This window comes from Eriocheir sinensis, chromosome 8 (genome assembly GCF_024679095.1).
Source record: "Eriocheir sinensis breed Jianghai 21 chromosome 8, ASM2467909v1, whole genome shotgun sequence".
Lineage (NCBI taxonomy): Eukaryota > Metazoa > Arthropoda > Malacostraca > Decapoda > Varunidae > Eriocheir > Eriocheir sinensis.
The window spans coordinates 13,523,411-13,550,517 of record NC_066516.1 but is presented as its reverse complement, the minus strand read 5'-3'; the positions used below and the strand labels follow the sequence as shown (position 1 = coordinate 13,550,517).

The window sequence follows — 27,107 nt, the reverse complement described above, 5'->3', positions numbered from 1 at the left end:
ACATCCTAAGAGAAGTGTTCCAATGATGATGGAACAGCAGTTTTTCTTATTTGCTGTGGTCATCAGTTTTAAACACACCTTTTTAAATATATCTGTTCTTCAGTTTAAGGGGGTCTTTAATTAGAAATAAAATGCAAAAAAATGTTTAAGCTTATATAATATGAACATATATACAAATTGTTACAAGACAAGAATTTACTTATATTCCCAAAATAGGAAATTATACAAATTCTTCACTTCTCAGCAAACTGAATGGAAGGTTGATTAAATGCATGCAATTCTTCATCATATAGTTCTTCCTCTATATCCTCCTCATCTTGAAAGAAAGTTGGGAATGGTGGATGATTCTCAGACGTGGGTTGGCGATGAGGGAGTATGGAGTCATATATGTAAACATAGGAACCTACACCTCCTGGAACAGCCGGACCTTGTACCCAGAGAACATTGTGGAGAGTGTTCACTCGCCATATCTGAAAAAATTACAAACCTTTTTTTCTTCATTATTTTAAGAAAAATACTTACTAGAACCTGCAACTTGACTAAACATGCCTCATTTATTTATTAAATATTCTTTTAATCACCATCTCATTTTGTTTGGTGACAAAACCCATAACTATCTACCTATATATCTACATATAGGTATATATAGGTCTGAGACTCATCTGAAAACTGCCTCTTGGGCTGAATTACTTTAAATACTTGAAGAATGGTATTGATACTGACAGAAATCAGAAGCTGGGGCTTGCGGCACAGCTCGGTAGCAATAGCTGCTGAGTCCAAGTTCATGGTGCAGCGAGGCCTCAATGGCTCAGTAGCAATAGCTGCCGTCAACCAGGTTCATGGCGTGGTAAAGCCTTAATGACTCAGTACCAACAGCTGATGATGATCGTCACCATGGTGTTCACTACTCAAGTGCTGCTGTTGGTGGTAAGTGAGTGTTCTAATGCTAATTGGTTCATGGATTACTTTATTCACAAAAACTCACACAGGTCATTGAGACAGACAAAACACATAAAAGAGGTGGTTGAGTGTATATGCGTGTGTATGAATATTGTTTAGTTTAAGTGACATATAAATGTTGGTGTGTGTAGAAAACAATGTGTAGGAGTGTATAGCAGGACAAGGACAGACAGTAGAAGGTAAACGAGTAACAATAGACAAACAATTGAGACGCAACACGGACAACAGGGAGCACAACGAGAGACAAGAACACTCACTTACCGCCAACAATTGGTGACCCCAGAGTGACCAATTGTTGGTGGTGAGTGCTCTAACCCTGATGGATATTGCATTTCTCTATCCGTGAACCAATTAGCACTTAGGGCACTCACCACCAACACTGCTAACTGAAACCATCGTGGTATCAGTACCAATGTGGAGAGGAGCAAGCCAAAGTCAATGATAGTCGATCAAACTTTTTTCCAAGTTTACATTTGAGTTAACTTATGATTTATACTTTTACTACCATTGCTAATATTAATTAAGATGATAATGATAATATAAATATAATATAGTAATAATACACTCAACACTCACTTTCCCAAACCTTAATACAGGTAACTCTCGATTTACGCGAGTTTGGTTTACGCGTTTTTTAAATAACGCGGGGCCCAAAATCCAAATAAACGTTTAATTTACACGTTTTTTCACTTATACGCGATATTTTATGGAGTGGCCACCAGATTTCTCACGCAACTGGACTCACACGACCACACAGCTGAGCTCAGTTCTTCCCGCGCGCCACTTGAACAACAATACAGTACCCATGCTGCCACGCTACTCAACAATAGGGGTGGGCAGGTACCGGTACTGGTACCGGTACCTGCCCACCCCAGTTAGTACCAGTTAGTACCCAGTTAGTACCAGTACCGGTATACTAACGGTACCAGCTATACAGTACAGAACTGGTACCAGACTGCTCGGTACCGGTACCAATATTAGCCAGTCGCTCATGGTGTCCCTCATTTCTTCCTCACATGAGTGAGGCTGAGACTGAGTGCCTGAGTGGATATCTCGGTGATATGGATATTCTCTCTCTCTCTCTCTCTCTCTCTCTCTCTCTCTCTCTCTCTCTCTCTCTCTCTCTCTCTCTCCACTGAATGAAGTGAATATTTATTTTTCGATAGAAACCTACCTCTTGTTTGATTTACATTGTTTTTGATTTACGCAGGACACAATACTTGCGTAAATCGAGTTACCTGTATCCCAGATATCTGATTTCATGGACAAAATAAAGGATCCAGTGATTGCCAGAAATAGGCACGGTCAAGTTCATTAATCAAAATATAAGTCCAAGCGAAAACTCTATAATCCAGCCATGACCAGCAGTTGCCAAACATAAAGCTGGCCAAGCTCAGGTGTCCAAACAAGAAGTCTGGCCGTATGTCAGATTCCATCCACCATTCAATGTCTGCAATCCCCGCTAGCTGGCCATGTGCGCACCAGATATTATTATTATTTACATTACAGTAAACCCTCTGGTATCCGGGTTAATAGAGCCATGGGGGCACCAGGATATGGGAAAAACCCGGATATGTTGTAGACTAAGTCTACGGACCCGAAAACCAAACTTTCGATCATGACCTGCCATAAAGGCAACGACAGAGTACTGCATAGGTGCTTCTGTCCATACTCATAATATGATACGCCCCATGGCTTTGTAGCAGTCAGTCTGCACCAGGGAGTGAAATGCGCGTGATTGACATGCTCCGGGCGCTGAGAAAAGGGTTCGAGCAGCGTCGTCAAGGTTAGCACTCGTGGCAATCTCTCCCTGGCTTATCGCAGTCCTGCTGCACCTTGGGGGGATCTGTTACTTGGGATTCGGCAATTAGGCGCGACAGCCTCAGCCGCTAACCCATTGCTGGGGTGCATAACCCCTTGTTCACAGGCAGCTGTTAATGTTCCCCTGCCTGGCTAATCACAGCAGCGGGGCCTGGACCCAACCCAGAAAAGCCCAGGTATTTGTGGCAGCTTAACCACCCAAGTCTGCACCATCGTGTTTTTTTTTTCGTCGTGGCCTATTGCACCAGTAGGCTTCTTCCCGGTGGATCCCGATGGTCGGCACAAGGCTTCTTCCCGGTGGGGCCTGATGGTCAGCCCAGCCCATTCTAGCACAGGCGAGTGTTTCTAGTGGCGCCATCTTGCATTCACTCACGCTGCCCTCCCGGAGCTCATCTTTAATCCTAGAATCTAGAGTCAGGGTTGATAGGTGGTCTTCTGGACAGCATGTGGGTACAGGTAACTCGATTTACGCAAGTATTGCGTCCTTGAAGAGGTCGCGTAAATAAAAAACAATGTTATCAAACAAGAGGTAGGTTTCTGTCGAAAAATAAATATTCACTTCATTTAGTGGAGAGAGAGAGAGAGAGAGAGAGAGAGAGAGAGAGAGAGAGAATATCCATATCACCGAGATATCCACTCAGGCACTCAGTCTCAGCCTCACTCGTGTGAGGAAGAAATGAGGGACACCATGAGCGACTGGCTAGTATTGGTACCGGTACTGAGCAGTCTGGTACCGGTACCATACCGTATAGCTGGTACCGGTACCTGCCCTCCCCTATTGTTGAGTAGCGTGGCAGTTGTTCAAGTGGCAAGCGGGAAGAACTGAGCTCAGCTGTGAGGCCACGGCACCGTGTGAGTCCAGTTGTGTGACATATGGTGGCCACTCCATAAAATATCGCGTATAAGTGGAAAAAACGTGTAAATTTAAAATTTATTTGGATTTTGGACCCCGCGTTATTTCAAAAACACGTAAACCAAACTCGCGTAAATCGAGAGTTCCCTGTAGTTTTAAGCCACTCGGCGGCAGCTGAAAAATCCCAGCTTGGTGGCACCGGTCGGGGATTGAACTCGCGTCGTCCTGAACGCGGGGCCGTCTCGCTATCCATTCAGCCACCACGTCCCTACTCCTGCACTGTGTGTTTACTACATAGGCTTTCTAGCAGACCCGCCACTGCCACAAGAAACTTTTTACGGGTCCAGTTTTACAAAACAGGAAGGCCGACGCTCTATGCTGTTCTTAGGTGCGCGCCCGCAGCTTTATCGCTGCGTACCTACCTCGTGGCTACGAGCACCCCGGGCTTTACCACCCGGGTCAACCAGAAGGCATACCAGAGCGATACCCGAAGCGGTTCAGGCTGGCAACGGGCATCAAGTGCTCAAAGCAGGCTTCTATACGGATGCCTGGGCAGGCACCCCAGGGCGCTACCCTTTTAAGCCCAGCAATGAGCCCGAAGGCCCACAGACGCCGGGCAAGTACACCAGGCCACCCCACTCTGAGTGTGAGTGGGGAGGATAACCAAGGAGTCAATGACAACCTGGCGCATCCGCTTGCACGGTGATCTGTGGCTGTTTAGTTACACTATGTTGCCCTTGCGAGCCAGGGGGGGCGGGTACCCCCTGCACAGTGCATCCAGCGGGAACATGGTTTACGGCCAGCCCGCACCTCCAGATGGGGCTGCCCACAGGACTCCCGAAAACCTGTGGCCCCTTTACTCGCCTTACCGTAAGCATGGTAAAATCCTTCTTTCACATGTCGGACCGAGGGCGGTACTTATCCGCATTTCTTAATCCGCCCTCACTCCTGCACGAGTGGTAGCGGACCCGCACGCCTTCTCCACGGGGACGGAGCCCTACTCACCTAGTCCAGTCTGGATTTAGGCAGTCATCAAGGCTTAAGCCAGGGTTCGCACTGTGTGTTTCATTTAAACAGTCCTTTGACACTCCCGCCATTTAACCCCTTCAACGCGTCCTTGCGTGCCCCGTACCATATCCGAGGACGCGCATAATGCGTCCTGGCTCGCTTTAGCCAATATTCAAGTTATTTTATCTCTATATTTATGCTTACATCTCAAAATTTTAAATTAATTTATGTTTCTTTATGTGCACCATTTAATTCTGCATGTTTTCATATATAATACATGATGATTATGCTGAGTTTATGGCTGAAAACTTGTTATAGTCAATAGCGACGTTTGAAATTTGGCACGCGGCGATCCCGGATACGGCGCAGGGCGCTGTTTTGGCCTGGCCGTAGTGAAGGGGTTAAACCCGCACTGCCTTGACTCTCGTCACTTCGATATGGTCTGCAGCGCTCGGCAAGAACGTTTACGTGCCAGTTGTACTGCGAAGCACACAGCTTTCCTGCGAACCTTCGCACCAGGACGTCAATATCATTGCTATGTGCAAGCTGGGGCGCGCCTTACGGGTGCGGTACACCACCCGGGCAGAGTTTAGAGGCATTGCGCAGGCAATGTGAACGATTTGGTGGCGCGCGACAATTTTTTAATTTTGGGGGGAAAAAATCAAATATTTTTTAAAACTCCCGGATACGGGCGAGGTCAGATACGGTGCACCCGGATAACTGAAGGTTTACTGTATTATTATTATTTTTTTCATCATTATTTTTTTTTTTTCAATGTTCCACATATGGCACCTGCATGCTGACCACTCGGCCACTGTCTCGGGCTGTTTAGTGGCCACCCTAAGACATTATCGGGCTTTTTTTCTACACATTCTTTTTGTTGCCCAAGAGTTGCTTCCTATGCTGTAAAAAAAAGGTAATTGGAGGAAAGATGAGAGAAAAGCAAGGAGGGTTTAGAAAGATAAAAGGTGCATTTATTAGTTTTTTGTTATTGAAATGGTAGTAGAAAAAATATTGGCAAAAGTCATTTGAATGTGCATGTGTGTATAGATATTGATAGATAGATAGTTACACACTTAAGAATTATTTAAGAAAAAATGCAACAGACATAATAAGCATATCACAAGATGAGAACTTACTTTCAGACCCCGTAGAATTCTCTTCTCTCTTCCCATGTGGCCCGGCATCTTCTGGCCAGGAATAACTCTGGCTTTCTCACCTCCACTGCCTATCGTCCCTCCCCGGCGATGGCTCTTTGTTACTCCATGGGAGGCTGGCATGCCTTTGAATCCCCACCGCTTCATTACCCCCTGATACCCTCTGTCGATTCTGTAGGTTTCAGTAGAAAATATTAAAGAGTGTAGCATACAGAAAGCTTAGGAAGAAGTATACAGCTTTGCAGTTTTTCATATCAGCATTCTGTTAACTCACGTGGTGCCAGCAATGTCTACATAATTCCCAGGCTGGAAGTGGGAAGCGTAGAGAGGAGTCCCTGGGGGCAACTTTGCATTGGGTGTGATAAGAAACTTGCTCATCTTCTTTTTGGGCATTATACCAGTTTCAGAAAACATACTGAAATATTCTTTTGTGATCTGCAACAATTCAAGAACAAGGAAAAACTATCAATATTATCACTCAACACTCTTCTTGAATGTTCATCACAAATGTCCCTGAGTTCCATAAGACAAGGTGGTATCTCATTTATACTTTATCTTATACTTTAACAACTGAATGCTATGAAATATCAAATAATAATAGTGTTTCAGTGTGCAGGTGCAATGTTCAGTAGACCCCAGTTCAAGTACCATTCACAACTGCAAGCTTACAATTTTTAGTCATCCCTGAGTCACTGCAGACAGCTCATATGCTCTCCTAATGACCACTTTTAACTCAGACTCTAGTGAAACTCTCAAGAGCATCAAGTGGAGCTCCAGGGGGCAACATGAGTCAAGCAAGAATAGCACCACTATAAAACACTTCCTCGAACCACTAGGGCCGATGAGGGGAAGTAAAAGGTTCAGTGGTTTCCAAACCCATGATCGCAACCTAAATGGGGGTCACAAGAGTGTTTCTGAGGGTCGCTGGAGGGTCTTGAAAAAATACAGATTGACAGTTATATCATAAATACATACCACCTATAAAGGCCAATTTTTAAAATCATAGTTAGGTCAAATTTAGATTTTTCAGTAATGTAGGTGATTACTTCAGTAGGACAGCATGAAGATTATCCTAAACACATACTAACAAAAGTAGCATTGTAATAACGCATCCATACACATACGATACAGCACGTCATACGAGTAGCAATCACTTATAATACTCGTCCATTGAGTAGACAGTAAAGAAGCTGAGGATAAAATCATAAAGATCTTAAAGTATAACATATGAAAATAAAATGTATATATATACTACATGTTCATGCATTTAGAGTCGCCAGGCAAGGTCAAGACTGTATTTAGGGTCACAGCCAGAAAAGTTTGGGAACCACTGACTTAGTCCTTGAGTTACAGAAAAATAAACCACTGAAATTATAAATAAATCCAGCATCTGACTAAAACAAAGATGACCACTCAAACTTCTAAAGAAACTTACTATTCGGGGGTCAAGAGAATCAGCACCAACCACCAGAGCGCCAAGTTCTCTATACCTTCGTTTGGTGCCATGAGAAATCAGATCTTCAGGTGGAATATACTTGATCACATGGTTTTCTGAAACCTGTAAAACATGATGCCTGATAATGTCACTAGTATGGAAAAGGTTTTCATGCTCGGTATGTCACTCCTCATCCATCAAACGTTTCAAGTGGCAACTTATTGTATTGAATTACTCATTTCACATCAATTTCATCTCATTTCAAACAACAATATGAATATACTAAATCTATTGAACAGGTAGAGACTGGTAGGGTGTTATTGGAATAATAATCAATGTTTGCTGTGGTCATATTCTATCATTCTGCATTCAGCAGTTAAATGATTCCCTAAGCACCTAGAAACCCCAAGCATCCAGCAAAAATCTAGCCAACCAAAAATGAAATAATAATAATAATAATAATAATAATAATAATAATAACAATAATAATAATAATAATAATAATAATAATAATAATAAATAAATAAACAGAAAATAGAATTACGAATATCTGACCAGCGCAAGATTTGAAAAAGGTTATCCTAGCAAGTTTTGCCAAGATGGCAAAATAAGAACATAAGAACAGAAGAACGCAGGAGTCTACAAGAGGCCGGTAGGCCTGTACTAGGCAGCTCCTTTGACCCTAAGCTCCCGTGTATCTAACGCCACCTAATATCGCTGTCCATGAATTTATCTAGTCTATTTTTGAATGTGACAATTGTATTGGCACTCACCACATGACTGCTAAGCCCATTCCACTCATCCACCACCCTGTTAGTAAACCAATTTTTGCCTATGTCCCTGTTGAATCTGAATTTATCCAGTTTAAACCCATTACTTCGTGTCCTACCCAGTTCTCTTACCAACAAAACCTTATGAATGTCTCCCTTATTAAAGCCCTTCATCCATTTATAAACCTCGATCATGTCTCCAAGCACCCTTCGCCTTTCTAGAGAATGCAAGTTTAATTGTTTGAGTCTTTCCTCTTATGGCAAGTTTCTCAACCCCTGAATGATCTTAGTCATCCTCCTCTGCACCGATTCTAACATTTTGATATCCATTCTATAGTAAGGTGACCAGAACTGAACCGCATAATCAAGATGAGGTCTAACTAATGCTAAATATAGTTTGAGGAAGACTTCGGGGCTTCTGTTGCTTACGCTCCTTGAAATAAATCCCAGTACCCTATTAGCTCGATTTCTAGCTTGAATGCATTGTGCCCTTGGACGGAGATCAGAGCTCACTAAGACCTGCTTATGAGAGTGTCATTTAAGCAATAGTTATGTGAGGGGTTGTTCCTACCTACACTCAGAATACTGCACTTCCCTACATTGAACTCCATCTGCCATTTATCCGCCCAGTCATACAATCTGTTGAGTTCACCTTGGAGAATACTAGCGTCCTGATCCGACTCAATTACTCTACCGATCTTGGTATCATCTGCAAATTTACTAACATCACTACTAATTCCTGTATCTAAGTCATTGATATAAATAATAAACAAAAGTGGACCTAATACCGAACCTTGTGGGACCCCACTCATAACACATCCCCAGTCAGATCTTTTACCATTGATTTGCACTCTTTGCTTCCTATTGCTAAGCCACGCCGTGACCCAGTTCAAAACTTTACCCTCTACTCCGTGAGCCTGTAATTTAAGCAACAGTCGTTGGTGAGGAACTTTACTAAAATCAAATCTCTGTCAACCACCTCAAATACTTTATTGTAGAAGGACAAGAGATTGGTGAGGCATGACCTACCTTTTGTGAACCCATGCTGCGAGTCGTGAATTAAGCTATGTTTCTCTAAATGCTCCCGAATGTTCCTGGCTATTATGGACTCCAGCATCTTGCCTATAACCGATGTTAAGCTAATTGGGCGATAGTTTGAAGCAACCGACCTGTCCCCCTTTTTAAAAATCGGCGTCACATTATGCAAAATGCTCAAACCAAGACAAGCCCTGCCAAGTCATTGCCGGAGGGGACACACGGGTGACCCTCTGCTGGAAGCAGCAATCATAGTAGAACAAAACATTAGAGGAAAGTAAGTAAATGCAGAAGTGACACTGCTCACACTCATTAACTATGACATCCCTTTTGTTTAATGGGAGAGTCTGCTATGAAAATATGAAAATAATTTTCAAAAAATATGAAATTGAGTTATATGGTCTATGGCAACACCCTATCCTTTGGCTTTCATATGGTAGAATTTTTTGCAGTCCGACATAAGTTCAAATGCCAATAGCAAGGAGATTTAAATGGCTACTGCATGGGCGTGGCACGCTGACTGCGGCGCATTAGCTGGCATGCCAAAGTATGGAATAAATGTTGGAAAATCAAACAAGAAGAAGAAGAGGAAGACAGACAAAGGAATTCCAACCAATAGCTATGCACCTGGAGAGTGCTGATCGAACCTTGCAACAATGAGGGGCGTGGCGCGCCCTGACACCCTCGCCTTTGAGCAATTACCTAATAGCTTTATAAGGGGGGACAAGGTGCCTGATCCTTTTATGCACTCACTGATATGTGATTACTGATCCCATAAAATTCATATGAAAGTAGCATTGACAGTATAGTAGCTTCATTGGGCCGAAGAACTTTAGCAAAACTTTAATCACGTTTTTCTCAAAACTAGTACAAAATTCCTTTGTCTGTCTTCCTCTTCTTCTTTATTGCCTACTTTGGTGTAATTCTTCTCTTTTCTCTCATTTCTAATCCTTTTTCTATGTATTCATTTGTTCCAAACATTTTTGTGAGCAAGTTGCACTTTTCATATCCATAATTGTGTTCCAAAACTGTTACATGGGTTACAAACTTCACCCTGAAGATTTTTTTTTTATTTTCTTTTTTTTATACATCGCGGCCTATTGCACTGGTAGGCTTCTTCCTGGTGGGTCCTGATGGTCGGCCCAAGTCTTCTTCCCGGTAGGGCCTGATGATCGGCCCAAGTCTTCTTCCCGGTGGGGCCTGATGGTCGGCCCAGCCCGTTCTGGCGCAGGTGAGTGTTTATAGTGACGCCATTTTATGTTGGCTCATGCTGCCCCCCAGAACTCATCTTTGAGCCTCTCTTTGGAGAGGTTATCTAGAGCCCGGGTTGATGGGTGGTCTTCAGGCCAGCATGTGGGTAGTCTTAGGCCACTCGGCAGTGACTGAAAAACCTCAGCTGTGCGGCGGCCAGGATTCGAACCCACGTCCCTCCTGATTGCTGCATGTTTGATTTTCCAACATTTATTCCATACTTTGGCATGCCAGCTAATGCACCACAGTCAGCGTGTCACGCCCACGTGGTAGCCATTTAAATCTCCTCGCTATTGGCATTTAAATTTGTCTGACTGAAAAAAATTCTACCATTCAACCATATAACTCAATTTCGTATTATTTTGGAAAGTATTTTCATATTTTCAATGCGGACTCTCCCCTTAAAAACACTGCCCCCTATCCGTGCATCCCCCCGGGGAACAATTCGGTGGGGCTTGGTTTGGGTGTCTGGTTAATGACGCCATCTTGGCAAAACTTGTTAGCCTAACATTGCGTAATGTTGCACAATGTTCCATGGCTAATGAGTCGAACAGCATCTGGTAAGTAGTACATATGTATATACATACTTGTAGTCAGGAGATGCATTCCTGAAGTGCATAGTACTTGTGTAAATATGTATGGTTGAACTAAACTTCATGGGCAACTTTTGAAAAATATCTGAAGTATCCAGAAATTCCACTTATACAGCACCTTTGAATCCCCGCAGTTGCCAGTTACTTGGGGTTTTACTGTACCACTATCTTATAGTTCCCCTAAGGGTAAGATGGGAAATTACTTAAGTGAAACACAAACAGTATTCAATAATTCTTCTCTGGCAATAAAACAGTGTGTTGACACACAGTAAGTGGTTGGGTATTGACGATCGTGTACAATTACTTCAAAATGTCTAATGGGGTATACTCATCCTTACCAGATGTCACCACCGACTATGTCTTTGTGCACACGAAGCTTGAACTATTTTTTCAATGATCACAAATTACCTGTTTCTGTGGGACTTTTAACAATTACGCTTCAGTACAATAAATTATACTATTGTTAATAAAAATGTAGTCGATCATTATCATTATTTTATTTATTGATAAACAAGACAAAATAAATGACAAATTGAAAACTTGCCCTCATTAAAATCTCTCTTGCATGAAAGCACTGCAAAATCAAGCAGAATTGGACTTTAAAAAAATTCTATTTATATTACAATATTTGCCGAGAACCTGCTTTGGATGTATCACTCTCACCTTTGACGAAATTTTTATAGAAGTGTAAATCAAGTACTTGGTATCTCAATGACCATTCTGTATCCAAGACTCACCAAGACAAACTGTGATGCTTTGCTCAGACTGGAGCTGTTGTTGTGTCAGAGACAGACTGGAGGGGCGATGGATACTATATTATAAGCCACTTCACACCTCAGGAGGCTAAGGTATATTTAAAAACATCACTGTTAGTAAACAGTCTTGGTGAATCTTGGATACAGGATGGTCACTGAGATACCATTTAATTAATTTACACTTCGACTGAAATTTCGTACAAGGAAAGAATGATACACCCAAAGCAGTAGCTACTCAGAAAATATTGTAATATAAATGGAGTTTTTAAAAGTTCAAGTCTGGTTGATTTCATGCAAGAGAGATTGACCTTCAATAAATGATATCTAAGTTACATAAACGTGTTACATATTACAATACACATATCTGTAGCTCTCGAAATGTATTATCCTATTTTTTTTTTTTTAGATTTTTTTTCAAAAAAATTTTTTTTCATGCAAGAGAGATTTTAATGAATAAGTTTTCAATTAGTCATTTATTTTGTCTTGTTTACCAATGAGTATAGCAACGAGAATGATCAACTACATTTTTTATCAGCAATAGTATCACTTACTGTATTGAAGGATAATTGTTACAAGTCCCTGAGAAAAATAGGAAATTTTAGATAATTAAAAGAATAGTTCAAACTTCATGGACACAAGGACGAAGTCAGTGGGTGACACCGCTGGCTGGCAACTCTAAACATACCCCATTAGACAAAATTATGAACAGCAAGCAGACAATGACCAAAGACAGATTTTTTTTCTAACTTCCACAAAATGTTGAAGACAAAAAGAGTGAAACAATGAATAGGGAGCAACAAATAATGGGGAACTCCAGTATACCATGAATAAGCAAACCCATGGTAATAAAATCCATATACATCAAGGGCCCACTATAATTTACAATCAGACTTGGATAAGCTGATAATTAGAGGTGGAAACTTGATGCTCAGCTCTAGTGTAAAGCTGATGGTTTCACTGTAGCATCAGCTGCCCCCAAGAATGATACTGACAGCATCAATACAACATACAGGTCAATGAAAGAGGATCAGTAATAGGAACATTTTGCTTGCCAAGGTCTAGGGTGTTGCATGGGTGGTTGGAGGTTAGTTATAACAAATCCAGAGCTTTTGAAGGATGTCTTTCTTTTGATGATGTTAAAGATAAAGACTTACCTGTAAAAGTGTTGTCAACATTCTTGAGCCATCTCTAGTCCACATTGGATATATACCAATTTTTCGAGCAATTACTCCACATCTCAGTGAGCTTTTGTCCCACTCTCCTCTCTCCCAAGGGTTCACCTTCAGAGGAGAGGAAAACTGTTCTTCAATGACATCCTTCACAAAGCTTTCATTCTCTGATGTAATGTGCTCAGGATATATCTGCAACACAAGAAAGATTGGCCCCGAGAAGTCATTATATTATGCATCAGTTGTTTTTGTAATGTAATTTTGGGTTTTTTTGTTTTGTTTTATGTAATTATATATAGGTAATCATTTGACTCACTCTCACTCTCTCTCTCTCTCTCTCCACAAAATCATCCTCATGTGACCAAACTATCTCAAGAGTACCTCGCTTTACCCATTTAACTACTCCACAATGCACTTCCTTTACTGTTACACCCATACCAGATTTTTCATCCACGCTCTCATGGTTTTCCCATTCTATCCCAACACACCACAAACGCCTCTTGTATAATTTGTTTTCTCCAGGGCCCATACTTATAAAGAAATAAGGCATTTGACTTAAGTCTCTCCTAAGTGACGAGTTTTCAACCTAGCTGGGGTTCCAGTCATCACAGGTAGTGGGGAACGTAAAGTTGCCAACAACGGCGAGTTAGATCGCAAGATCACTTATCTCATATGAAAATTCATGGGTAAGAATACTTTAAAATGGTGAAAGTAATGAATAGAAGTACATCATATCCATTATAATAGGGTTTCGTAAGGCTATAGTGAGCGTTTGAATGTAAAACGATTTTGATGAGGCATGCTGGTCTGGCATCATCCGGCAATGTTTGCATTTGAAGGTCGATGCCTCAGCCGAAGAACCAGGGTTATGCCTGCTCAGGACCAATTTTAGCTACTCGCACCATCTCAGATTAACAACCAGGATATAGGACTCCAAAGGGCCGGTTTGGAGTCTTTAGACGAGCCAGAGATGAAGGTTATCTTTATAAGTATGGGCCCCGGACTATATTTGTCTCTAATGCAGATGACATTTGGGAATATAACACTTTCTTATACCCTTCTTTACCCCTATACTCATATTTTTCTCTTCATAACTCTCTTCAAAGCACCTATTACCTGTCTTTTCTTTACTGCACTCTCTCATTGTCTTTGAGGCAGTCATGACCAATACGCTAGCACCCCTATCGCCTCTCATCACAGAAAAAGGCACTGACGGAGACTGAGACTAACTACCTGCTTCATGATCTGGCACTTCCAAGTAACAGTCATTGTGTCTCTCAGCTTGCTGGTTCCAAAGGGCGACATAATCATGGGGGTATGTAAGGACTATCAGTGACTGAACCAAGTTACACAGTCGAACCCAAATCCCATGCCAAGGACAGATTTCCCTGGATGCTGCGGGAGGACCCAAGTGCTTCTTGAAGGTGAATATACTGAAGGGACAGGCTCTTTGAATATGTGGTCTTACCATTTGAGATTTTCATGCTGACTGCTCTTCTAACCTTGGTAAATGAATGCCTCCACCTCTCCAGTGGCCCCACTGCACCCTACCCAGTAACTCCCGAGACAAGCTAGTTTACCTCTCTTGTGTATGGCAAACACAAATCATCCCTTCCCTCATAACTTACCTCGACTTAGGCAATATTACACACAGGTACTGTCATTTACAAAATATTACTTAGTCTTATTGACAGTCATCACAGTATGATACAGGTAACTCGATTTACGCGAGTTTGGTTTACGCATTTTTAAAATAACGAGGGGTCCAAAATCCAAAAAAATGTTTAATTTACAAGTTTTTTTCACTTATACGCGATATTTTATGGAGTGGCCACCAGATGTCTCACGCAACTGGACTCACACAGCGCCGCGGCCAAACAGCTGAGCTCAGTTCTTCCCGCACGCCACTTGAACAACAATACAGTACCCATGCTGCCACGCTATTCAAAAACAACAACACCCTCATTGCTGTGCTACCACGAGGGGAAGGGCAGCCAGAGGAGGAACCACGAGAGGGAGAGGAGTCAGAGTGATACAGTAGGCAATAAAGATACAAACCTACCTCTTGTTTGATTTACATTGTTTTTGATTTACGCGCCCTCTTCAAGGACACAATATTCACGTAAATTGAGAGTTACCTGTATTGCAATGGATACAAAAGAGCACGATTGGGCACTAAAGTGACAAAACTGACAAGTAAGATATTGAAAGGGGAAAAAACTGCTGTGACTGACCATTTCTTGAAAGGTGAGTATAGTACTGAAGAAGGTACATGCAGTAAGATTAATACTCACTGTGCGGGTAGTTTTGGGCAACCAAAATGGAGGAAGAGAGTGCCGTCTCTTAACCCTGGACATACTTCGCACTTGATTCACACATAACGGCAACCTGAAAAAGGAGAGTTGGGTTATTATTACAACACTGATTATGCACTGCAGTCAATCCCTACGATATGTAGGAGTTAGTTTCTTAACCCCTTCACTACGGCTGGGCCAAAATAGCGCCCCGTGCCATAAACGAGATCACCGCGCCCGCCAAATTTCAAATGTCGCTATTGAATATAACAAGTTTTCAGCCATAAACTCAACATAATCATTATGTATTATATATGAAAACATGCAGAATTAAATGGTGAACATAAAGAAACATAAATTAATTGATAATGTTGAGATGTAAGCATAAATATAAAGATAAAATAACTCATATATTGGCTAAAGCGAGCCAGGACGCAGTATGCGCGTCCTCGGATATGGTACGGGGCACACAAGGACGCAGTATACGCATCCTCTTGTTGAAGGGGTTAAGGTTAATCATCAAGTTTTTCAATAAAATCGATGTACTACAAAGGTATCATAGTTCAAGCCGCTTCTACCTGAGAAAAAAAGTTGAACGTGAAAACATTCTGCATATTCTACTATAAAAACTCCAGTTAACATGCACAGCACTGTGTGTGTAAAATTTGCGCATATTCATGCTGATCAACGGAGCGTTGTGTGCGTAAATTTTAGGCATTTATTTCCCAAGTCAGTTTCCACCACTGAATGGGTTGTAGGTAGCTGGAGGTGTCCTACTCTATCTTAGGATGACTCAGCAAGATTTGTCAGGCCCATCAAAATGTGTCTGGCCTAATGTAGCAGCACAGTAAGGCCTGTGACGAAGGATACTATTGGGGAGATGTGGTTGTATTGAAGGCCTTGGGAGTGCAGAAAGGGCTGGTCATAGAGATTCTAATTGCTTTTAAAAAATTTTTTACTGGAATTAGGAGACATGCAGTTCAGAAGAAAAGTCATACTACTGTGCATAATCCTTAAAACTGAATGTTTAAATGCTAAAATAGCTCTACATTAGGTAATAGTACAAGGGGTGTCAAACCCACGGCCCATGTGACAAATTCAACCCCTGGGATGGTTATCAGTGGCCCACGAGATGACAGGGGTCCACAGGAGAAAAAGTGACTGGAAAAGGGGGAACGGGACAAAAAAGGTTGGGAACCACTGGTGTGGGGGTGTCTGGTGAGTCTTGATAGTTGGGAAAGAGGCAGTATGTATTTGCATCATTGGATGATGTAACCATGGTTACCAGCTTGAGATAATTGCTATGACTACTGAACACTGTCTGCTGCAGGAAGGATGGAGGGAAAAAAACAAAAAAATGTGGATCAAATTATTGTTATTTTCCTTACTCCTATCTGATTATGCAAGTGAAAATAATAAAAAATGACCAACCCCACCAAAACCCTTGTTTCAGGGGGTTGACAGTGTATGGGTTCAACAGTGCACTAAGTTTCGCGAGGTGCCACGCAATTTCTATGATTATTTTGGCCTGTCGCAGGTGTTAGGCCATGTCACAAGCATTGTATTAATGCAGAATTCTGGGAAGATTTCAGTTTGGGGGTAATTTGCTCAATCATCTTGAAATGGGTGAAGTTCTGAAATTATAAAGAAAGTGCCACAGACTCAGGACAGAACATTCATCCCCCTTTTCAGGGTGGTCAATAAATTATGTGTTTGGATTTTGCTCTAAGTCCCATAAAAGTTTTTGAAAGAAGGCAACTTTCCACACTTCAGAATATAAATCGATCACATCAACACTCAAAACCCTTAGACATGTATTGTTCTGAGATAAATGCAGAGGTTGAGATCAGATAAACTAATAAAATACTGTGAAGTCAGTGATTAGCAGAGGTGGGCACCTGTTAATTTTTTGTTAGTCCGCAATTCGCAATTTCGCTAACTTTGTTGGGCATTCCGCTAATCGCTAATCCGCAAATTTTCCGGCTTCACCAGTCCGCTATCACAACTCCGCTAATGCTAATACAGTAAAACCTCACCATTTGCGCACTCGCCATTTGCGCGGCCTTAATTTGCGGCCATCATCCCACCATTTGCGCAGGTTGTCTTGCCATTTGCACACCTCGCCGCTATGGTAGTGGCGTCTCACTGGCAGCAAAATGGCATCCGCTGATCTTCTAAGGATGTTCACTAGCTGTTTTGGCAGCAAAATGGCGTCCGTTGATCTTCTGAGGACGTTTACTAGCTGTTCTGGCAGCAAAATGGCATCCGCTGATCTTCTAAGAACGTTTACTAGCTGTTCTGGCAGCAAAATGGCATCCACTGATCTTGAGGATGTTTACTAGCTGTTCTGGCAGCAAAACGGCGTCCACTGATCTTCTGAAGACGTTTACTAGCTGTCCTGGCAGTAAAATGGAGTCTGCTGATCTTCTGAGGATGTTTACAAGCTGTTCTGGCAGCAAAATGGCGTCTGCTGGCGAGCTACAGCTGTCTATCACCCGTGCGCCCTCTGCTGCCAGTGAAGAACACTGCCAACGTACACAACATGTCGTTTCCCGCCATAACTCGATTGCCTCTCCTTGTCTTGTGGTGACTGCGATTATTCGATGTTTTCTGCCTCACGCAGCATCATCGAAGCCTAAACCGCGAAAGAACCTGATGATGACCATAGCACAGGTGGAAGTGATAAAGAAGGTGGACAGTGGAAGAAAAACGCGAGAGATTGGTTAGCCGTGAGTATAATGTGTTTCCTGCCAGCAGACCTTTTTTTTTTTTTTTTGTGTGTGTGTGGTGGTGAGGGGGGATGGGGATGGAGGTTGGGCCGTGACCGTCCATATGTATTTTTCCCCATAGGTTATTAAGTTCGCCATTTGGCACCTTCAGACCGCCCAAATGGTGAGGTTTGACTGTAATTTTTTAAGTCCGCTAATGAAGTCCGCAACAGTCCACTAGCCCTTTACTGGTAGTTAAAAACATAATTTCCAATTATTTCCAGGATGAACCATTAAAATCCAGGACTGTCCTGAAAAATCCAGGACGTCTGTTCACCCTAATCTAGAAGGTTCTCCACACTTTCAAGAATATTCTTGAATTTCCCGGAAATTTAACTGTTGGTATTTTTTAAAGTATGCATTAGCGGACTATAATTTTGGCATCCCTCTAACAACAAATTTGCTAATTTTTCAAATTTTCCACTAACGCTGATCTGCAATTTTTTTGTTAGTCTCCTATTAGCGGATTAGCGATTAGCGGACTTAAATTGCGGAATGCACACCTTTGGCAATTAGGTTTTAGGGGTTCTGTTAGCATAGAAAAAAATATGTTAGGTTAGATGGTAAGAAGAACCAAGGAGGACCTAAGAACAGGGGTGAAAGTAAAATTAGATTCTTGCCGGTACTGTCTTCAAAAGCATACCCCTGCGTACTGCCTGTAGATGGCTGTACAGGAAATCCCCTATATCATAGGATTGTTAATAAATAGGGGTTAAAAAAAAAAAAAAAAAGTTAAATATAACTAGGCTCATAAATAATAAAACAATTACCATTTCCTGTTCCTTTACTGTTATAGAAATGCATTACATATGTTAGGACAATCCTCTAACTACTCATCACTTAACATTCTGTATATCTCTTCCCGGTATGGCGTACCCCTGTGCACGCGACACTGGCCACCACTCGTCATGTCCAGAACCCGTGAGAAACTGAGAATGTGAGCCACTCAGGTAGTGCTGTCAACTCTGACGGACAAAATTGTGCGAGATTGGGTATCCAAATCCGCTAGAAATCTGCCAAATATAATGAGCTACTTTGCAATTCGAGCGTTTCATGTTTACAAACAAATCATATTCCCTGGTAGATAGCCAGGGGTGAAAGTTGTGTCTTCAAAAGGGTACCCCTGCATGCCTGCTGTATATCTCTTACCAGTATAGCGTACCACTGTGTACCGGCTTACTTTCACCCCTGCCTAAGCAGCGATACAAAGTGGAGCAGGTCAAAAGAAGAAGTCAGCAAGGAGTTAGTGGTGGCCCAGCCCAGGAATCTTGAAAGGTGTTTTTTGATATTTACCTTACTAGAAAAACACTAGGTAAAGATTCGTTTTAGTACCGTGCCAGTATCTCATTATCTACTTTATGAAACATCACTATCTCTTCATATATCTTTTCTACAAACCTTCAGCAGTCATGGAAATGCTTTCAAAATCCAATTCAAGGATTTTTTTTTACTCTTGAAAATAGGGGATAATGTTACGAAAGTGAGTCGCCTCCTCCAGCAGCGATGGTGCCGCTGCCACAGCTGCAAAATAGCTCGCAGAGGGTTTAGAGTGGGGGAGCATATCTGAACTACTCCAACCAAACTTTACGACCTGCTAACTATGTTGAGGGGGGGCTGTGCCCCCCTCAACCCCCCCCTTCTAACCAGGGGGGCTGCACCCCCCCTGGACTCCCCCCACATGTATATGCAACTTATTTCTGCGAGGAGGTATTTCTCACAACACCGGCTGCACCGCCACCACGCCCATCGCCAGAGCAAACCTGTTATTTTTATGCAAATACCGCGAATTTTATCATGGAGCATGAATATAACCTAACAAAACCCTCTGCGAGCTATTTTGCGGCTGTGGCGGTGGCACCAGAGGAGGCGACGCGCTTTCGTAAACATTATCCCCTATTTTCAAGAGTAAAAAAAAAAAAAAGTCCTTGAATTGGATTTTGAAAGTATTTCCATGACTGTTGAAGGTTTATAGAAATTATTTCCAGGACGAACCATTAAAATCCAGGACTGTCCCGGAAAATCCAGATATATGAAGAGCTACTGATGTTACATAAGGTAGGTTACGAGATACTGACACGGTACTAAAACAAATCTTAACCCGAGAACATCGGCAGACCCTTTTCAGGGCTTTCACGTTTCGTGGCTGTGGTACGGTGGACCCTGAAAAGGGCTCGCCATAAAACACCTAATTCGAGCTAATTGTAGGTGGTGGTGGCATAGCGCAACCCACCATGAATGCCCTAGGCCATCGTGGTGGGTGAGTGATCTTGAGGTGGGCTTTTTTGTCATAGGTGGTACTGTAAGGTCATGGCATACTAAATTAGCTATCCATACAGGAATCACTTGTCAAATTCTCTATAGTAGACAACAAGCGACAAACACCACCCAAAAAGAATGGAGTTCAAGTAAAAGTAAGTATTTTTAACGGCTTTATGATTATGAAAGGAGTAATATAATATACGTTCCATGCTCTTTTCTCAGTCTCAAAATGCAGTGTAATTTTGTCGTTTCTCGGCCACTTCTCGGCTTTCCCATAGCCGAAGCCCATGGGTAAACCAAACCCAATCTCCATAATAAATAGCCATCATACTTTGTCCAGAAATAAACAGTCAGCATCTCAAAATTAGAAGGCTACCCTTTCATGAATAATCCCCACCTTACTTTCTGCCTTTATTGCGTACTAACACGTGTTCAAAAGGCTCTCTTCTTCTCCTTTTGACCTGTTCTGTTTTGTAACGCTTCTTAGGTCCTTGTTTTTTTTTTTTTGACACCCTTAAAATTCTGTAACTTTACCTCGAAGAACTTAGTGAAACCTTAAGCGAATATTTACGCAAAGACCAAACTACTGAACATATTTCATACTCACAGGTTGTTTTTCCTCGTGCTGACTATGAACTGTAGCTTAGACAGCGCCATGATATCACCTATCACTGGAAGTACTTCATAATATTCTAGTCCACGCTGGCCGGCTGCCCTCTTCGCTGTCCCTGAGTCTCGGTCTGGGGCGAGATTCCACACCTACGTCCACATAGCGCCGTCACCGCAGCTAAGTCTATATACACCAAGTCAAGTCATACGCAGGTTTGTGGGAGGAGACACGGCCGAGGCGTGGTTTATGCGTGACACTGCTTGGAGCCAAACTAGAGAATGTAGAAACAGGGATTTAGAGAAAACGAGGAAAGCCGGACTAATTTAAATCAATCGCTTCAACATGCCCTCTCTCTCACCCCACACCGCCGTTTGTAGTCATTGAAATTACAGTCACGCAATAGCACAATAAAAAGACATATTTTTTCGTCAGTGGCTTGCCTGAACGCGGTGTGAAAGAAGGCGAGAATGTACATCCAGAGTGCATATACGGCCCCAACTTTAGTCACCCCTGAACAGGCGGGTATTTTTTTTTTTTTGGCTCCCAGTGACGTCATCCCGCTGCTCCGCTCCAAAACCGCCTCCTGCGCGTACCGGTCGCAGTTTTGATGCAGAGTGACTTGACTTGGTATATATAGACTTAGCACAGCAATTCTCGAAGCGTTACGTCATCGTAAGTTACTAAGTTACGATACGTAAGTTACATATGAGGGTCGGGTGCTGTTGTAAACCTTAATGTCTCCATGATTTGCATGAAATGCGTTTCAATTAGTGTTTCCCAACGTGAAAATAGCAAGAACATGTGTTAAAAAAGTAATTATATATATTAAAGTGAACAATCAATCAACAGCAGAGGTATTTGTTTAACATCGCCAGACAGCTGCCACTCAACGTTGTCAGATTGTCGTACTCTGCCTCTCATGTTTGCCGATTTCCGACCAAAAAACTGATTTCATCACCCAAATAACTGCCTTCATATATAGTTATCGCTTAAATTGTAAATTATACGGTTCTGCCACTGCTTCCCGTGGGGAAATGATTGTGCTCAGAGAAGCCAAGTCAAAGTGAGAGAACGGTGACAGATGAAAAACGTTAGATTAGTCATTCAGTGATGTGTGAAGCACCAAACTCAGAGTATTACAGGGGAGGTGGCCGTGTGTCACTCAGAGTATTTTATTGCACATATGAATATATATCCCGTTGCCTCCCTATTTCTGCAAAAAGGACTCTTATTTGCATTACATTGTATGTTTTCACGTCCGATTGGTAATGGAACTGGTAGATAGGGGAAGAATTCGTAATGGGACTGGTGGAGAGGGGAAGGGTTGGTAATGGGACTGGTGGAGAGGGGAAGGGTTGGTAATGGGACTGATGGAGAGGGGAAGGGTTGGTAATGGGAGTGGTACGTGGATACTGAGGGATTGGTGATGGGATTGGTGGAGAGGGGAAGGGTTGGTAATGGGACTGGTGGATAGTGGAAGGATTGGTAATGGGACTGGTGGATAGGGGAAGGGTTGGTAATGGGACTGGTGGAGAGGGGAAGGGTTGGTAATGGGACTGGTGGAGAGGGGAAGGGTTGGTAATGGGACTGGTGGATAGTGGAAGCTAGGATTGGTAATGGGACCAGGTGGATTGGGGAAGGGTTGGTAATGGGACTGATGGAGAGAGGAAGGGTTGGTAATGGGACTGGTGGAGAGAGGAAGGGTTGGTAATGGGACTGGTGGAGAGAGGAAGGGTTGGTAATGGAACTGGTGGAGAGAGGAAGGGTTGGTAATGGGACTGGTGGAGAGAGGACTGGTGGATTGGGGAAGGGTTGGTAATGGGACTGGTGGAGAGGGGAAGGGTTGGTAATGGGACTGGTGGAGAGGGGAAGGGTTGGTAATGGGACTGATGGAGAGGGGAAGGGTTGGTAATGGGAGTGGTGTATACAAGAAGGATTGGTAATGGGACTGGTGGAGAGGGGAAGGGTTGGTAATGGGACTGGTGGATAGTGGAAAGATTGGTAATGGGACTGGTGGATAGGGGAAGGGTTGGTAATGGGACTGGTGGAGAGGGGAAGGATTGGTAATGGGACTGGTGGATTGGGGAAGGGTTGGTAATGGGACTGGTGGAGAGAGGAAGGGTTGGTAATGGGACTGGTGGAGAGAGGAAGGGTTGGTAATGGGACTGGTGAATAGGGGGAAGGATTGGTAATGGGACTGGTGGATAGGGGAAGGGTTGGTAATGGGACTGGTGGAGAGGGGAAGGGTTGGTAATGGGACTAGTGGATAGTGGAAGGATTGGTAATGGGACTGGTGGATTGGGGAAGGGTTGGTAATGGGACTGGTGGAGAGAGGAAGGGTTGGTAATGGGACTGGTGGAGAGAGGAAGGGTTGGTAATGGGACTGGTGGAGAGAGGAAGGGTTGGTAATGGAACTGGTGGAGAGAGGAAGGGTTGGTAATGGGACTGGTGGAGAGAGGAAGGGTTGGTAATGGGACTGGTGGAGAGAGGAAGGGTTGGTAATGGGACTGGTGGAGAGAGGAAGGGTTGGTAATGGGACTGGTGGAGAGGAAGGGTTGGTAATGGGACTGGTGAATAGGGGGAAGGATTGGTAATGGGTCTGGTGGATAGGGGAAGGGTTGGTAATCCATATGACTTTCTTAGTGAAACGACGCCTTCTTCTTCCTTCCTTCCTTCTTTGCCTTGGGCGAGGTGTTGTCTATTGCGATCGTCTTATATCTGAAGGGAAATAGGAGGTGCCTCATGTTTTGCCGTCGAGCCTTCTTCAGCCCCCCCCCCTCCCTCCTTCCTCTCTCTCTCTCCCCTTTTCTATTCCTATGTAGGCGCGGCCTTGGCTCCGCGCTGCGCCTGTACCACACTTTACCAACATATGAGTAAAGGCGCTATCACATGGACATTTTCTGGTGTCTTTTATTGGCATATAGCCGCCGGTACCGGTGGCAAGGAGCGCTCTTCCTATCACATGCGCAACAGATGTTTTCGGCCTCAGCACAGATCAAAACAAGTAGGATGCTTAACATATTATATCGAGTATAAAAACAAAAATAAAAGGATTTACCAGTTGTTACAGGTCCCATGTTGGGATTCTCCTTCAGTTTCTGTTAATTTCTTGAAAACTTCTCTCTACATATTTCTCTTCGAATAGTTTTCATCCCTGGTGTCCCACCTACACTTGTTTTCCCAATAGAGCTCACAGAGGGTGGCAAGAGCATCCTTGAACCAAATTATTTGGTCCATAGCTAGACAATGCCCACACAACAGCTGAAAGTGTAAACAAAGACGCCAGTATTGGCATCAAGATTATGATAATTGACGTCTCGATCGTGATAGGCGGCGTCTAGCCACCAATACTGGCGTCAAGATGCCCATATTGGTGGCAAGATGCCAGTAAAGTTGCCCGTGTGATAGCACCTAAAAGGCAAAGTTGGGGGCATACACTAATAAAGCAGCGCATGTCCCCTGTGCTCATCTCCGTCTCATCAGTACTTGAGACTGTGGTGGGTTAATACTGAAGTCTAATGAATAACACCAAAAATCCTTGTTTAAAACCCATTACCCCAGGACATAATATATCATATGTAACATCCGGGTTTCCACAGTTTACCGTCCACAAGGTCACTGACCAATCCAAAGGAGAGGATGAACAACCGGGTTGGATGCACGGTGCGCACCGAATGCTCGGGGCGGGATTCAAACCCAGGCACGTGGATTCGTTGCTATAAAGGCGTGCAAACAGCTACACTAAGTAGGGGCCAGTTGCCCAGAAGAATGGAAGGTTAAAGAAAAAACACATCTTAAAGAAAAGAAACGCAATGTCGGAGAAAAAAGATTGATCAATTGCAGTTAGAATTGGAAAAAAAAAGAATAACTATAAAAAATAATAGTAGGCTTTAAGAAGAAGAGAGAATAAAAAACAATATTTACGTATTATATAACTTTTAAAGAAATGAAAATAAAATGTCATATAGATTAACACTAATAGATTTCGTTGAAGCCTTTGATCCCTCTAAAGATAGATAAGATTATTAAAATGCCGCCGGAGTACAAAGTGCATCGCAGACTGAGTGGCTGGCATAATTTTCAATATATACAGAGAAGAGATAATGACAATCAATTATGGGGAACACACAGATAAAGAAATTGATATAACAATAGCATAAGGCAAATTAGGTAAGGACATTGAGGTCACCATCAGTTTCACATACCTTGATAGCGTAGTGCTGAACAATGGTGGATCTTGCCAGGAAGATACTACAGCATGTAGCTATTGCAGTAAAACTATTGTGCAATTCCAAGGTATTATGAAAATAACCAACATATACATTTAGAGTTCAATAAAACAGAATTGAATTTAAATGTTTATTGTTGTAAAAATAATACAACCTACCGATCGATCCCATATGAACACAATTTGCTAATTGCTTCAAGCCCAAACTAAGGGTTTAGAGAATATCACATTGTAGATATATGTCTTCAGCATATTCAATGACATTGGTATGCCATGGAAATGAAGAACATGCAACCTTATGCATTAGTATATTAAACAGTAATGGACTTATAACACCACCTGGAGGAGCTCCTAGCTGGAGACTCCCCTCAAATGAGAAAACAGTAACCAACTGCCATTAAAACAGTAACTTATTGCCACTTGATTAGTTGTTTAAAGCTCAGAAACAAGTAATTTATGACGGAAACAGTTATCAGAGTAATACCTAGCACATGAAGATCTAAAATAAAATTAAAATGTCAACCATTGGAGTGAGTCGTGTAATTCTGTAGTACTACAAAGACATATGGGGCGCCGTAGGAGCTACCTAATTTTCATTCAAAATCTTATAACGCATCAAGTTTTAGAGACAGTTTTAGAGGCAGTGAAATATCTATTGTGAGGATATCATAATACCCGGAGCCTTGTGGGAGAGATCACATTCAATAATATTGCTGTAGGGGGCAATTACTTTCTTCATCAACAACAATGTTGTCCGGACCTCTGTGGACCTGAGGTGAATGTTTTTTTCAATCATTGTAGCTTTATATCTTTCACACTGATTTCCACAGAAACTATAAAGTGAGGGTGTTTATTAAACCAACACATATACACAGCATATCTTGCAGAAGCATGATCATTGTAATGTTTCCACACAAATTGGCTGGCTTTGTTATGTTTGCCTAATTCTGTGGATCTGCAGGAAATTTAAATATCTTATATCCTCTCTCCGATTTGTTACTACAGCTGAAGGCTAGATGCCAGGGCATTGCTGTATTAAAAAGTAATCATGCCCACTTCCAGGATATGAGAAATGATCTGTGAGGCACCACATTCAATGCTGGCAACAGTTCTCAGAGGCACAAAAATTTCCCATCTATCTAGGAACTACACTTCTAGCAAGCTTGGTCGAATATGCATACAAAATTATTGATACACCGATGACATGTGCCGCTGTTGCCAATGTCTGGTTTCCTGTTTGTATCTACGGTGTTTGTGCTACTCTTCTCTTGGCACTTGATCTGCTTCTAATGTTTGGAATTCTAACATGACAAGATTGCTTTTCCTTATGAGGCATAGGTATTTTAAAGATTCAATTATGTCTGTTTTTTTAGTTAGCAATAAATCTAGCCTTGCTGGCATGTCCTTGTCTTTATATCTTGTATTTTCTTTGACCCACTGTGTCATTATATTGTTCATTTCTATAGTAAGTATATAGTATACTGCGTCAGACATCTTCATTTACTCCTGCATTCCATTCCTACAAACGTACTCCTTTACAATTTAAGTCCCTCAGTAATATGATGTCGCTAGTTTCAATAGCTTTTTGTAGGTGTCTAGTCATGGCTGTCATGTCGCAGTCGTCAGCTTCATTTCATGCCCTCTTTATTTGGAGGACATCCACCACTGATGTCTCTCTTCAACCTGGACACTGACATCCTCTCTTGACTTGGTTTCCACAAGAAACATGATGTTAAGCTCTTTTCCCTTTATGAAACATTGTTTGTTTCCAGCCTCTTTGAGATAAGATCATCCTTGTTAGCATCCACTTTCAGACATTTTATGATGTTGACTATTCTACTTTTTCCTCTCTCCATAGATACCTCATCCTCAGCCTCTGGTTCAACACTTCAATAGGACTTTATCTTTTCTTCCTCCATTTTCTGGTTGTTTTTTTCCCTTGGCTTATCTTACTAGCTCCTTTACTTTTGCTCTATCCTCATTTGCATCTTTTCTGATACAAATATTCTTAAACCTTTCCTTACTTACCATATTATCACCATTATGTCATTACCAGTGGTTTGTGTCTAAAATTTAAACTTAAAAGGCCCATACACCTCCTCAATCTTCTCCTGGGTTTCATGATTGCCTTTTAGGATTAT

At 42.4% G+C, this 27,107-nt stretch overlaps 2 protein-coding genes across 4 annotated transcripts in view; both read right to left on the bottom strand.

Annotated features, from left to right (window-relative positions):
- Positions 1-140: 140 nt before the first annotated feature.
- On the bottom strand, positions 141-20,977 carry LOC126995562 (39S ribosomal protein L3, mitochondrial-like). 3 transcript variants are annotated; one of them, XM_050855215.1, is made up of 9 exons: positions 20,736-20,880; positions 18,723-18,834; positions 18,513-18,540; positions 15,102-15,195; positions 12,793-12,999; positions 7,235-7,357; positions 6,074-6,234; positions 5,782-5,971; positions 141-470 (listed from the first exon to the last, which is right to left on the bottom strand). In XM_050855215.1, exons 4-9 carry the CDS (start codon positions 15,162-15,164, stop codon positions 234-236), a joined length of 981 nt encoding a protein of 326 aa, XP_050711172.1. In that variant the 5' UTR covers positions 15,165-15,195; positions 18,513-18,540; positions 18,723-18,834; positions 20,736-20,880; the 3' UTR covers positions 141-233. The 3 variants fall into 3 exon arrangements, with proteins under 3 accessions (XP_050711172.1, XP_050711171.1, XP_050711173.1); XM_050855214.1 differs by lacking the exons at positions 18,513-18,540; positions 18,723-18,834 and having other exon boundaries at positions 20,736-20,970; XM_050855216.1 differs by lacking the exons at positions 12,793-12,999; positions 18,513-18,540; positions 18,723-18,834 and having other exon boundaries at positions 20,736-20,977.
- A 4,106-nt stretch (positions 20,978-25,083) lies between these two features.
- Positions 25,084-27,107, bottom strand: part of LOC126995560 (GRIP1-associated protein 1-like) — a 23,720-nt gene continuing 21,696 nt past the window's right edge. Inside the window, exon 17 of the mRNA XM_050855212.1 lies at positions 25,084-27,107. This exon is cut by the window's right edge and continues 2,071 nt beyond it. The gene's annotated coding sequence lies outside the window, so the exon portion shown is untranslated.